Source organism: Harpegnathos saltator, unplaced genomic scaffold (assembly GCF_003227715.2).
Source record: "Harpegnathos saltator strain DR-91 unplaced genomic scaffold, Hsal_v8.6 scaffold599, whole genome shotgun sequence".
Classification (NCBI taxonomy): domain Eukaryota; kingdom Metazoa; phylum Arthropoda; class Insecta; order Hymenoptera; family Formicidae; genus Harpegnathos; species Harpegnathos saltator.
In genome coordinates, this window is record NW_020230425.1 from 1,153,418 (window position 1) to 1,168,365 (window position 14,948).

At 33.3% G+C, this 14,948-nt stretch overlaps 3 protein-coding genes across 5 annotated transcripts in view; all 3 read left to right on the forward strand.

The window, feature by feature from the left end:
- Nucleotides 1-934: 934 nt before the first annotated feature.
- On the forward strand, nucleotides 935-4,412 carry LOC105183252 (B1 protein). The gene is made up of 5 exons (XM_011141241.3): nucleotides 935-1,072; nucleotides 3,510-3,588; nucleotides 3,679-3,770; nucleotides 3,860-3,965; nucleotides 4,152-4,412. The coding sequence occupies exons 1-5, from the start codon at nucleotides 1,016-1,018 to the stop codon at nucleotides 4,235-4,237; spliced, it is 420 nt and encodes a 139-aa protein (XP_011139543.1). The 5' UTR covers nucleotides 935-1,015; the 3' UTR covers nucleotides 4,238-4,412.
- Nucleotides 4,413-4,854: 442 nt separating this feature from the next.
- put (activin A receptor type 2 punt) lies at nucleotides 4,855-10,056 on the forward strand. The gene is made up of 9 exons (XM_011141240.3): nucleotides 4,855-5,427; nucleotides 6,754-6,944; nucleotides 7,375-7,549; nucleotides 7,627-7,763; nucleotides 7,837-8,213; nucleotides 8,341-8,527; nucleotides 8,594-8,731; nucleotides 9,443-9,574; nucleotides 9,751-10,056. The coding sequence occupies exons 1-9, from the start codon at nucleotides 5,376-5,378 to the stop codon at nucleotides 9,934-9,936; spliced, it is 1,575 nt and encodes a 524-aa protein (XP_011139542.1). The 5' UTR covers nucleotides 4,855-5,375; the 3' UTR covers nucleotides 9,937-10,056.
- Nucleotides 10,057-12,058: 2,002 nt separating this feature from the next.
- The window catches only part of Dh44-R1 (Diuretic hormone 44 receptor 1), an 87,632-nt gene continuing 84,742 nt past the window's right edge, over nucleotides 12,059-14,948 (forward strand). For 2 of the 3 annotated variants that reach the window (XM_025304219.1, XM_025304221.1), the window contains exon 1: nucleotides 12,059-12,467. The gene's annotated coding sequence lies outside the window, so the exon portion shown is untranslated. Of the gene's footprint in view, nucleotides 12,468-12,866; nucleotides 13,570-14,948 lie in introns of those variants that run through there. The other variant, XM_025304220.1, reaches the window with a different exon arrangement.

The following is a 14,948-nucleotide window of genomic DNA, read 5'->3' on the forward strand; positions in this document are numbered from 1 at the left end:
TTAAGACGTCTTTAAGACGACTTAAAGATGTCTTATTTTCAGACATTTTAAAGACGACTTAAAGATGTCTTAAAGACGTCTTATGTCCCAGTTTTGGACATATGTGCTGTCTAAGACGTATCAAGATAGCCGGGAAAAAAGATTATGTATAAATTTATATAAATATAGCCATGTATAATCATGCATAATCATATATGTCTATGATGAAAAAAATGTTATATATAAAATTCGATTGAAATATACACAAATCGAAATTATATACAAATACAAGCGAAATAAATGCTTATGCTCTTTGCAGCATATAATGTCGACGTTTATTTAAATAATTTAATAAATTGTTTAAATCATTCTTATATAATTTTTTTTATTTAATATTATTTCTTTTTACGTGTAGATATATATCGATTATATATGTGACCATATATATAGATAAAATTTTATGTGTAATATTTATGATTATAATCATATATAATTTTATATAATTATATATAATTATATATAATCTTCTTTCCGGATAATAAGGGTAAAGTTATTAAGTATACTACGAATGTTATCAAATGACATCAGATTGTTGTATTTCAAATTCATCATTATTATCACGTTGTGCAATCACGTTATGTAACTATATAATCAGCAATCATTACAACGTTTTTTACACTTCGTTAACGACATGTGATCGCCCGCGATTTTCCGTCGAAAATGAATGCCTCTTCTGGCGCAGCTTGTGGTTCTGTAGCCTCACTATTAGTCACTAAACTGGTTTCGAAGAACTAAACGTGTACGCATCTTATTTTCTGTCACTGTTTATCCCTTTGGCGAGAGTACGATATAATAAAGTATGTCCCTGAAGACCGTCATAACGCCGACTGTCTCGAATATCCTGTTACTCGCGGTGCGGAACGGAAAAAGATACTCATCACCGTTAGCATGTCTCAAGCTATAAAAACTCGGGGTAATATTGTACGAGTATTCAGTAACCTGTTGGTCGTGGAGCCGTCGTTTCTGATTGAAACAGATGTCGAACATGAAGGCCATCGTCGTTATACTTGCCGTTTCTTTCGTCGCTGTCTTGGTGAGGTCAAATTACTTTAACGTTGATTACATTTATATCTTCAAAAAATGTATTGCAAGTATACATATTGCAATCAATGCTTTGAGATGAAAACAGTTTGATTTGAAGTCAAATAGATCCAGAAACGCTTTCAGATTTGATATTGAAATTTAAACTATTCTAATTGTTAGATCCTTCAAAAGTTTCAAGCGCCAATTTTAATCATCTATTTGTTTTATCATTCATTTTATCTTGATACAATCGTGACACTTGCTTTTGACTTCAAAATTCTTTTTTACACACCAAAATCTTTATTTAATCTTTCATGCATCGAAATAATGTCTTCCAGACATTGCGTTTTTGCAAATATTTTTATTTTATAATACATACTTTGTTCTTTCTGAATGTGAACTCAAATATGATTATACGAGTACGTTCTGCAAGTTCGCCAATTATATGAGAATGCAAAGGGTTAATAAATCTAATTTCCACAGACAACTTTCGCATTGTTTTCTCTTTTAATTTGACAGTATCTGGTAATAGATTAAAATATTAGTTAATTTTTTCCGATTTTCGACAATTTTCAATCTTTACTTAACTCCTTGTCTTATAATATCGTGTGAGATTCGTGATATGCTTTGTGGACTAAACATAAGAAATATGAATCAGGCTTATGGTACGTATATCGGGCCAAAAAGCACGGATAAGACTCATCGTATGTTTTGCGGGTCAAACAATACAAGTGAGATTTGTGGTTAAATTTTTATGAGTTTTGGTCAATGTTCTGAGTCTGCGATGTTTGCGTCTTATGACTTGCAATTTATATAGGTCGGGCATTATAGATGTAACTTTATCACCAACTTTGGCACATGCTGTCGCGATTTAAATCATAGCGCAAGAAGTTAAAAATCAATAGGACAAAATTAACCAATAAAATATTCTCTGTTATTATGGTTGACCTTACGCCATTTATTGGACAGTTGCCGAATCTTATCATGATAGAAACTTGATGACTTTGGCTATAAGGCTATAAAGTCATTGGTGAAATTTCGTACGTCGTCAACTGTCGAAGAATATGTATTAAACTGTAATCACACTAGCGATTGCCGATTGGATTACGATTGCGATTGGCGATTGGTGATTAAAATAGAGCATTGTCTAAACGGCAATCATCAATCTCAATCGGTGCCTGTTTGCCCTGATTGGTTGAGAAGTAATCGCCAATCGTCAATCGCAATTGCAATCCAATCGGGAATCGCTAGTGTGATTACTGCTTCAGACAGTGCGTATTGACCAAAACAAGTGCAAATTTGATGAAGCTAAGTCTGAAAAATACGCCGCGTGTGGGTGGGAATTCCCAGCCCAAGTATAAGAAGGTTTCCTTTGTGGAAACTTTCTGCTATATGCGGTTTAGCATCATCGTGCAGCAGGATGATTTTACGGCTGCCTTGTTCAGTAAATGGCCTTTTTTTTCTCAATTGCGTCAATCGCTCAAATGTATCAATTATTTTTGAGTAAATCTCTGCTTTACCCGGTTCCAAAAACTCATAGCACATCCTTCTGATCCCATCATGTAGAGAGAAGAACTTTTTTCCGAAACATTTGGGTTTTGCTGCCGACGTTGTCGGTTAACCGGGTCTACCCATGATTTTTTGTATTTGGGATTTTTGTACATAATCTATTTTTCGTCATAAATTATAATTTTGTGTAAAAAATCTTTTCTTTTTTGTCTGGCAAGCAAAATAATGCATGTAGTCAATCGGCGATTTTTATTGTTAATGGTTAGCTCGTGTGGACCTTTCTTTCTGTATCTTTTCTTCTTACATATTGTAACTCACTTCACTTATTCTTTCCCATATGATATAAACGATCGCAAATATTCTTTCTGGCTTACTGCCAGCTTTTCTGCAAGTTTTTATTGCGTTTGTGCCGTATTTTCATTCAGTAGATTTTACAATTCCTTGTCTTCAAATTTTTTTGACTGGAGCGTGGTTGGTCGTGAAGATCCAAATCACTACTTCGAAAACGTTCAAACCAGTTTCAGCACGTGCGATTGGTTACAGCATTTTCATCATAAGCAGCACAAATCATTTTAGCTACTTCAAAAGTGTTTTTTTTTTTTTTAATGACATGTGAAATGCATCGAGTATCGAATATCGGCTCTTTGTTGACAGCCATTATGAACACTACTGATTATTTAAGGTTATGTGCATCAAACGCCAAACGATATGTTATTTCGTAAAGTTAAATGTTAATATTTTAAAACCGCAAGAAAACGGGGAAATATTTCAATTTCAAATTTTGCTCTGAACTATGTAAATTTCACCGGAAAGGATTAACTACCAGACCTACAATATCACACATAAACAGATACAATTGAAAGTGTGTTGATTGTTTATTATTAAGAATAATAATAGTCCGCATAGAAGCAACTGCATGATTACTCGTTTGATTTTAGGGTCAACTCACGGAAGAGCAGAAGGCGAAATTGAAAGATTACAAAGAATCTTGTATCAGTGAAACTGGTGTCGATCGGGGTAAGCGAAAAACAATAAGAAAGAAGAAAATTAGAATATACATATATGTATATGTACATATGATATAATAAAAATCAATTCGACTTTCAGACGTTGTGAAAAATGCGAAAGAAGGCGTGATTGATGAAAATAATGAGAAACTTGCTTGCTTCGCCACATGTTTATTAAAGAAGACCGGAGTGGTATGTACGAAAATAAGACCTTCGTCATTTGGACATGTCATTAATCAATGAGCAATTGAAAAAAGAAAATTTATACATTTGTGTTCTAGATGAAGGAAAATGGAGATATAGACATTGATGTGGTTCGCTCGAAGATGCCTCCGGGAATATCACAAGAAGACGTCGACGATCTGATCCAAAAATGTCAAAACATTAGTAAGTTTAAACATCACTTTGACAAGATAAAATTGCTTTTTGACGAATTGCAAGATCAACAACATCAATATTTGCAATCGAAAATTTATTCTGATTCATGTCAGCGTTTAGCATAAACTAGTTCGAACGTATCATTCAAACGAGGAATTGGAATAAAGGATTGGAATAAATGAAATTTCATTTCAGCTGGAGACGGTTGTTGGAAGGGAGGTGCTTTGATGAAATGCATCATGGAAAACAAGTTGATCTCTCTTGCAAAATCGCACAGATAAACAGTCTTCATAAATGGACGACAATATGAAACTTCAGTTCTGTTGTAATATATCATTAGATTTAGCGTTTAATTTAGTTGGTATTAAAATGATGTTTCGTGCACTTATGTATAGAATTTCGTTTTAAAGCATATTTACGGGCAAATAAATACTTTGAGTTCCAGTAAAATACAAATATCTTTCTCCTTTCTGTTCAAAATCCAATATCCCGCCATCGTGCAGATGTCCCGTTCTATTCGCGATGGCCGATTGGCCATTGAACGGAGAATGTCTAGAGTCCCGATGTACTTTCTAGGGAGTGTTAGGAATTCTCTATTCGATAGCCTATCGGCACCACGACTGTTCGCGTGACAAATAAAGTATAAAGATCATTCTACAATACGTGTCGTAAGTTGTAAGCCGTAAGAATTGACCAATTATAGCCGATTATTTTTGTAATAATCGACTGTGATTCGCCAATTCTTACTGCTTACAACTTACGACAGATATTGTAGAATGACCTTTAGTTCCTCATATTCGGCTGCTTCAGCAGACTTCTCAAGCTGTGCAAATTTTCACTTCTAGACGAGCGATCTTTAATAGCGACTAGTCGATGGTTAAAGGAAAAATGCTAGACCGCCATATTAACAGCGAACCGTGACTTTAGACATCAAATGTCTTCTGTCCCTCGGATATCAGTCCCACGATATTATGCTCCGTTGTACTATATTCTTGTGTCTATGATAAGTACACAATTTATACGTGCCCTGTATTTACGTATCATTCTGTGCGTTCCATGTATCCGCCATATACTGTTCTAACGTTTCCAAAAATGGATATCTTCATCTAATTTAACTAGGAAATCGCGTGTGAGTTAATTACGTGTTGGCGCAATTTGCGTGACGCGTCGATGAAAACATGTTTCTGGTTCGGAGGTTACACGTATCGCGATGATTTAATTGTGAAAATGACATAAATCATATTGCGCGTGTTTTCTATATAAAGGTGGGAGAGAGGGAAAAGACAGAGAAAGAGAGGGTGAAGGAGAGAGAAAGAGAGAGAGAGAAAGGAAGAGAGAGATGTGTCGGTGGATAAATTACTACAATTTGCTTAATAGCTAATAGACTCAAAATTACTGGTATGCTTTTACGATTCGCTCATGATGTCCGTATACGCGACGATACTGCCTTTCATCTTCTTGGGATTATTAGGTAACATATACATAGTAATACCTCACATTTAAAGTATATTTCTTATTTTGATCTAAGATTTTATTCAACAAATTTAAGAGATTGCAGATATTTTTCAGAGAGAAGAAGAAAGTTTCAAAGAGAAACTATTACTGGTTAGGATTATGAGAGTTTGTGTCAGTTTCTTTTTTTTATATACATTTGATAATAATAATTTATTTTCTTAACTTTATATGCTTTAAACATTATGACATATTCTGATAGTTATTTTGTTCTAATAAGAAGTAACATTTATTAAATTATATTTTATATATAGTAAACTGTACTGATTTAATGATAATTAAAAATTGTAACACAAATTTTTAAATATGATATTCAAATTTTCTGTATCAGTTTTTCATATTATATATGTTTCATACTATATATGTTTCTATAAACTTCCTACAACATATTGATAAATTAAAAATATATATTTTGATCTAAATCTTGTTTTTAATGTCTATAGTTCATGTATATATAGTTCATGTTTTTAATGTCTATAGTTTCATATATATATAATATATAAATAATCTTTATCCTATATATTTTTATTTCATATTTTATTTTATATTTATGATCAAATAGTTATATATCTATTTAGATAATAATTATTATGATTAAAATTTAAATGAATATGAGATTATATTACAATAATTTCTAACAAGAAATTAGAACCATATTTATTTGTATAAAGTTTCTGAATCTGTTTAATATCTATTATTAATTCTTAAATATAAGCATTTTTTAGTAAAGATATATACTAATAATAAAAATGCATAGATTTAACAAAATTTTTTTATTATTCTTTTCAATTATATATATATATATATATATATATATTAAATTATAAATAAATAAGCATATAAAAGAATTCTATTATTTGTTTTGTTATAAGTTCTAGCTAAAAAAATATTCTTTCTTTTCATAAAGTATTGACAAATATAAATTTGCTTTGCTAAATTAAATATACTTTGATGGTAAAAATATAAAAGTAAATTTTATTCTTCAATTAATTATAGATAAATTGAAGCTTAACCAAACATTTTGTTTATATTAATCACAAAGATATCTTAGAATGTTCAAAAATTAGAAAATTACAAGAAAAGATTATTATATGATAAAATATTGTATATATATAATGTATAGTGATAAATATTGTATAGTGATAAAATATTAAATTTTCCAAAAAGATCAATAAATAAAAATCTGTAGTTATATATTATATATATATAAATATAGAAAGTTACATGATTACAAAATTTAATTTGTTAAAACTATCTTATATTGCAATTATATTTCAATTTTTAGAAATTACATTTGGGAAAGATATTAAAGGCTCAGCCTTTTGCGAATTTTACAATGAAACCATGTGTGCTGAGTCTCAACAAGGATGTTCAGGAAAAGAGGAATGTGTTCTACATGATCCAGACAAGCGGAATCATTGTTATGTACTATGGCAAATTGACAATGTCACCAAAAAATCGATAATTAAGTTGAAAGTAAGTTACTCTAATCAACAGTTTATTATTTATAATTTATTCATTAATTTATTGTGCAAACTTTTAATAAAAATATCGAGAATCAGAGGAAAGAGTAAAACTTGAGACAGTATATATCAGAAATAAGATAAAGAAAAAGTATGTGTGTTGCATGTATATTTAGAGACAGAAATTATTTATGATATTCATTATTAATTTCTATTTAATTACTTTATATAGTAACATGAGCTTTCTTTAAATATCTTTTCTATATCATTGTACATAATGTTTATAACATGCATTATATATTGTTTATATAATTTTTTCTTTGAGAAAAAAAAGGAGCAAGCTTACAAGTCACGAGTTTATAAATAATTGTCAAAGTTGATAATTATGAATTTTTCTTCTATTACTAAGTATATTTTCTACATGATATTTGTGATACTTTCAGGGTTGCTTTTTAGATAGCAATGATTGTTACGATAAGCCAAAGTGTATCGAGAATACGGAAAGAAGGAAGGATTTATTTTTTTGTTGCTGCGATGGTAATATGTGTAATGAAGATTTTTCTTTCGAACCACTTCCGACTTTACCCTCCAAGCCTACACAGCCATCTGTTATTCATGGTATATGCTACTTTATCCACACATCTGGTGTTTCTAAGTATATATCATAATACAACTTTAAATAATTAACTTTTCAGAGTCTGAACCAGTCCCTGATGAAAAACAGCCAATAACAATATTAATATCAATATTAATTACAACACTTTTCATATCAATTATTGTGTTGTTTTCTTTATGGTACTATCGTCGTCAGAAATCGGGTGATTTTAACGAGGTTGTATATTGATATTGTTTTACTTAACATTGTGAATTCACCATATTTATAAAATTATTTGTAAATCTTTCAGTTACCAACAGGGGAACCTCCGTTGCCAGAATCGTCACCTAATCTGGGTTTACGACCGATACAACTTCTTGAGATTAAAGCTCGGGGCCGCTTCGGAGCAGTTTGGAAAGCTCAATTGAAGCATGAGATTGTGGCAGTTAAAGTTTTTCCCATTCAGGACAAGCAGTCTTGGCAGACTGAACAAGAAATTTTTAAGCTTGCACATATGGATCATGAAGATATATTACGTTTTATAGGAGTTGAGAAGCGTGGTGATAATTTACAAGCTGAATTTTGGTTAATTACAGCATTTCATGAAAAAGGTTCATTGTGCGATTACCTGAAAGCAAACGTTGTGACATGGCCTGAGATGTGTAGAATCGCAGAATCTATGGCAAGGTAATTATTACTTGCGACAATGGTTATATATTTATGAATACAAAACAGAGGTAACTTATAGAGTAGATTATGTTTGTACTAAGCTGTAATTTCTACTTTATATATAACAAAAGATTGGTGTTTCCAGAGGTTTAATGCATCTACACGAAGAAATCCCCGCTAATAAAGCAGACGGTTATAAACCTGCTGTAGCTCATAGGGATTTTAAGTCAAAAAACGTCTTGCTAAAAGCTGACATGAGTGCCTGTATAGCAGATTTTGGTTTGGCACTTATCTTTCACCCAGGAAAGCCTTGTGGCGACACACATGGACAAGTAAGGCTTCTATGTACATATTATCATGTACTTTATTACATGATGCTAAATTTATTTCTTTTATAGGTTGGGACACGAAGATATATGGCACCAGAGGTGTTAGAAGGGGCAATAAATTTTACTAGAGACTCATTTTTACGGATTGACATGTATGCATGTGGGTTAGTGCTGTGGGAATTAGCTTCGAGATGTACTGTACAAGATGTACGTAATAGCATTAATAGTAAAATAATAATTTATGAGAGTCATTGTAGGTTAAATATTGCACGAATACAGTTTATTTACGAATACAGTAAGAATATAACGGAAATGTTGCATTATCATATAAGTCAAACATTGCAATTTTGATTTCTTTTCGATGAATAGAACTGTATATATATTCGCATGTAGAATAAGCGAATGAAATAAATATTTCTTGTATTTATTTATCCAGTTTGTCCCATCCAATTGCAAACAGTTTGTTTTACTGAGAAGAGTCTAAAATTGTAGTCGAAGCATTTGGTTTATATGATAATGTTTTCATTATATTCGTGCAGGCAATTAAAAGAAATCTGCTCGCGCAACGTTCAATCTGTACTGATTTTTATTAATTTATTATTGTTTTTTATCATAAATTCGTGACATTTATTAATTGTAAGATGAGCTTATATCTCATACATAATATACTTTACAAATGATAATTTGTAAATTACTATTCATGAAAACAGTGACGTAAATTTTGATATTTGCGCTAAATTATATGAATGTTCAATATTATATATTTCATAAACATTAATTATAATAAATCACAAAACATTTAACCACAAATTTTGAAACTTCCTAATCGTTATTTTAAAATGTTATTTTAATTATTACTTTAAAATATTTTAATCATTACTTTACGATTTATTAATCATCTTTCTCACTCCGATATAGGGACCAATAGGAGAATATCGTCTACCATTTGAAGATGAAGTTGGACTTCATCCCACTCTAGAAGACATGCAAGAAAGTGTTGTTCATAAAAAGGAAAGGCCTCTCATTTTAGAAACTTGGCGTAAACATTCAGTAAGTTAAACGATACTCTTTACGACGTTCTTTTGTGTGTGTGTGTGTGTGTGTGTGTATCATATTTTGTATATCATATTTTTTAATACAAGTACAGAAATGCTTCAAAACAATATACGCGAAATATTTCAACTTATACATTAATATAAAGTTACAACCGAGATATTTGATTTCAGGGACTTTTATCAATTTGTGATACAATGGAAGAATGTTGGGATCACGATGCCGAAGCACGTCTTTCTGCCTCGTGCGTAATGGAACGAGTTGCTACTCTCAGTAGAGCTCTTATATTAAATTCATCTACTTTGATTCGAGTTGATCATACCAACGAGATTATTACTACCAAGGAATCTAGTATGTAGTTAGTGTCTCTATACATTATTATAGTTTTAGTTATATTGCACAACCATTTTGTATCATAATTTTGTTATACGTAACAATGAGGAATGTTGAAACAACAGTAAAAAAAAAAAAAACCAGCATATATCTACAGTCTTACGCTTTACTATTTGATCGAATAATTTATTAATTATTCCTCTAAGACGTGCGCGTGTAAATGGTTATCACGATGTTAAAAAGTTCATTTCTTCAATTTGACAAAAATATGTAAATTGTATATCGCGTTATTTCTACTAATATCTTTTCATGCATTGGCAACTTGGATCGTCAATGTTAGAGAAATATCGGAAAGGTCGGAGAAATATCTTAAATCTTTATTTTAATAAAATAATAATACAAGGTAATGGTACAAGAGTAAAATAATATAATTTTGAACGTAAGTAATCATACATATGAGATATAAGTGACAAAGTTAAATATAAAGCGGTAAAATGATACCCCATTATTTGCCAAATTATATCTCACAATATCATACTTTGTACATACAACTTTCTCTGTTTTAGAAACATAAATATAAAACATGATTTTAAAATATGTACGTACCATTGTCAATTCGTAATAACTTGCAGATGACAACACAAAGAGATGCATATTTCGTTATCTTTTTTTCGCTTTTATTTTATTTAGTAAAAAACAAGTGTGGATTGTACTCTTAGAATGTTGGATGCAGATCTGATACTGAAATGTATGAATTTTTGTAACAAAATGACCAAAACAGTTTTGTGGTGGGTATGTTAGATTGAATAATTAGTTGAAAGTGATTCATAAATGTTTCATTGAAATTATACTAAAATTTTATATCTATCATTGTAAATAAATATTGTATATTCAGACAAAGCATATAAATATTTGAAATACAGTTAAAAATTCCTTACTGGGGTATTTCTAAAATTTAGAAGGTTAGTATCATTAACCAGTTAAAAATGTATGCCATTTTTAATATAAATGAGCGATTTGTTTATCTCAGATTTGTATAGATATTTTTTTATAAGTAAAAAATCCATATAAGAAAGTATTTCCCTTTATATATTTCGCAATATGAACAAGTGAACGTATTTCATGAAGTTATCTCGATGAAAAGCGTCTCCTCTGCTAGAGAAGCAAATTAGGTTCACGTAAGACTGTGCTTTATTAGCACATTTAATATTTGACAGAGATAACTGCGGCACAACAGAGATAAAATAAACGCTCATAAACGGCATCTTGGCATGCAATGCTACAACGAACAGTGCGTTGTACGAGTTATAATGCTCGTACCGTGGGATTAAATTAGTGACTCTCTTAAGTAAGACCGAAATTGATATAACTTCGACGACGCGAGTTAAAACAAAAGTCTTATTCGGTAAATATTTCATTATAACTTCCTAAATTCAAAAAAGATCTTCGAATTTTCGAAATTTATCGGAAATTCTCTCTCAATAATAAACTCGTAAAGAAGTAAGACCGAGATTGCAATTTCGATGACGCGAGTTTAAAACGACAACTTTATTCGGTAAATATTTAATCATAATTTTTAAAACTTTGAATTTTCGGTATTTTCTTGTCGGAATGTCGGAAATTTTCTTTCGGTAACTCGTAAAATAGAAAAAAATAATATACTTATCGCTTTGACATTTATATTTGAATTAATTAGGTATTGACTTATCCGACGTCGTTTTATTCGAAATTAAATAACGTGGAAAGAAGAGAGAAAAGTCTCTACAGAGAGAAATAGGTGGATAAATAGATGCGTTTATTGTCATTTTAGGATTTATCCTCTTTAAGAATATTGCGGCAAAAAGAAAAAATATATAAATTACTGAATACAAAAATATTTTAAAAGAAAAGAAAAAGAGAAGCAGTTATAACAAGTTATAATAAATGAGAGACAGAGAGAGAGAGTGAGAGAGGGAGGGGGGAGGGAGAGAGGGAGGGAGAGGGAGTGTAAAATGTCGCAATATTCTAAAAGTATTGCGGCAAAAGGAAAAAATATATAAATTACTGAATACAAAAATATTAAAAAGAAGAAAAAAGAAACAATTATAACAAATAAGAGAGAGGGGAGAGGAAGAGGAAAAGAGAGAAAGAAAGAGAGAAGGAATGGGAGAGAAGTAGTGGGGAGGGGGAGGAGAATAAGCAAAGGAACATATCTCTTTTTACGACGTAAGTTTTTAGAGTATTTGTCAAGTATTGTACATGCGTATAGCGCGCGAGAGTAGGGAGACCTGATTGGTTGATTGGACGTCAGAGCGCGCACAAATTGCCGACCGCCAATCGACGGTGTCAATTTTTCCTTTGAAATTCACAGTACCTTTTAGTTCGCGTCGCGCCGTGCCGCGCTGTGTCGTGCCGCGAATGCAATGGTTCTTCCGTTATTCCTTTCGAATGTTCTTTGCGATTTCGCGAGTTTCTTCTCTCGGCGGCGGATTAATGTTGTGCAACTTTTAATTTCATCGCAAAAGAAAGGACTTTAGACAGTTCTCTGCTGAATACAGTTGCTCTTTGAGTACGGAAGGTAAGTGTGAGGGTTTGATTTTGAATTCTGTACTGATTTTGGTGCTCGTAACTTTCTTTACCTGTCTCTCTCGAAGGAAATCCATAATGTACAAAAAAATATTAAAAACCAGTTTTCGTTTGTTCGAATAAAAACAACTCCGTCTGAGATAAATGCATTAAAAATGTCGCATAATTTCGTTAGTTAGTTTAACATTTTTGCCAAACGATGCTGTATCGAAATAATTTCGCGCTTTCGAATTTTCTATTTCATATTTTCCATATTCCTATTAGTAGTGGTATGATATGACAGAATAATGAGAAAATAGATTTTTAAAAGTTGGGCAATTTCAGAATGGAGCGGAGTTTTACACTTTCAAATTAAACCCTCGTATCCTCTTCGGAAACATTACACTACTAGAAAAGGATATATTTGTGTGCAAGTCTCAAAATGAGACGATTTTCGAGTAGAATTTCTCATCAAATTTGATCCCAATGATATCGCCATTTTCAACGAAACGGTCATTAGTTCATAAAATCATGATCGAGATAAAACGTTTCACCCGAGGCGCTTTGTCATATACTCCGCGAGTTACTTTCATCCTTCGCCTCGACGCTGTGCGCGATAGAAGACCCGCAAATTTCGAGTGTATTTCTCTGGCCGCGAGACTAAAATATACGAATCGAACGTGCATCGTGCGTCGTCGTCGGCGTCGCCGCGCAGAGTCGAGCGCGGAGCGCCGCGTCGCTCGAAGAGAGGAAGCAGCGGTCCTCGTCGGCCTCCTCCTCCTGGAGCACGTGCCCCTCCGGCTGTCAGTCGCGTGTCATCGCTGGCCGGTGGACGCGACCGGGCAGGTTGATCGCGCCGGCGAAGTTGATCTCGCGTGAGAGCCGTCAGTTATCCAGTATAAAATTATAACAGAGAAGCTACATTGTTGTATGATATCGCGCGCGCAACGGGAGGGAGTGCGAGGCTACGATCGCAGAGAATCTTCGCAAGAAAGAGTTGAGCGCTTTCTCGACGTGGACGATACGTGGGGCACAGGAGGAAGACGTCTACTTTCGTGGTCGTGGAAGAGCGGCCGATTAAGCGTGCAGCTTAAAATATACGATTCAACAACACGGTAAAACTACATCACGTATGGTCATCCCGCTGGGTCGCGCCGCGTCGTGTTTTCGCGGACTGCATTTCGCGCTCAACACGAACGATTGATCACTCCCGCGATTGTGTCGTCGAGTATGACAGACGCGACAGCACGATATCGGGGAGTTCTCTCTCTCTCTCTTTCTCTCTCTCTCTCTCTCTCTCTTTCTCTTTCTCTCTCTCCTTCTCTCCCTCTCTCCACCTTCTCACTCGTCTGAAACGATATCATCCCGCGATGTTAAAATTTAGCGTAATTACTCACACGTTCATACGCCAACAATCTTACGAATGCAGCTGTAATGTAGCTCTGCAGCTTGATGGTCGTGCTGTTGTCTCATTAATTTTATAACACGGCAGTTTACGATATACATTACGGCGTGACGAAGTAGCGCTTATTTTTCATGGCGGGTTTACGGGGCAACAGAATGATATTGCCGTACACGCACGTCTGGCTTATGAAAATGATAAAACTCGAGAGAACACTCTATACGCTCTTTAGGCGCACGATGCGCCTTACGATTTATATATTATAGATCGCTGATGGGAATGATAGAGGCTCTTTTTCTCCCTTCCTCTCTCTCTCTCTCTCTCTCTCTCTCTCTCTCTCTCTCTCTCTCTCTCTCTCTCTCTTTTTCTCATCTTCTCTTGGGGAATAATTTGCCACTGTATGTCTATAAATCTGCGAAGGCAACGTCGGAAGGGTTAAATCGCCGATAAATCTCTCGCCGACTACGCCGCACAGTAATCGCTTTTAAATTAGCGATCCGGAATTCATTCCCAGAAGTAACGCATTTCTCCCCCTTTCTCATTCTCTCTCTCTCTCTCTCTTTATCTTATTCGCGCGCGCACATAGAAATTCAGGAAGCCGCGGAAGCAGGTAGTATATGTCGGCACAAAGATTATTTACAATTGGAATTTATAATTGGATAATATTAAGTGTTTCGGTTAGTCTCGAGGAACTTTTTGCAAAAGAAACACGTTTACGTTTTACGTTTTGCAAAAGAAACATGTTTATTGAGAAACGTTAAATTATATTTTATTCAAAATACTTTCCATTATTAGCTATAACTTTTTCCCACTTTTCGGGCAACAAGTATATTCCGCGATAAAAGAAATGTTCGTTCTTCGAAGCAATTCACTCGCCGAGCCGCTTTTGTATTTCCTCGAATGATTTGAAGTGCTGGTCAGCAAGGCTGTGCTACATAAAAATACGTGGTAATCGGAAAGAGCGCAGTCTGATGAATACGCGGCGTAGAACTTCCCATTGAAGTGCCGATAATGTATCCTTAACTGTTTTTGCAACGTGCGGTTGAGTATTGTTATGCAACAAAATCACTTTGCATTTTCTTTGAACTATTA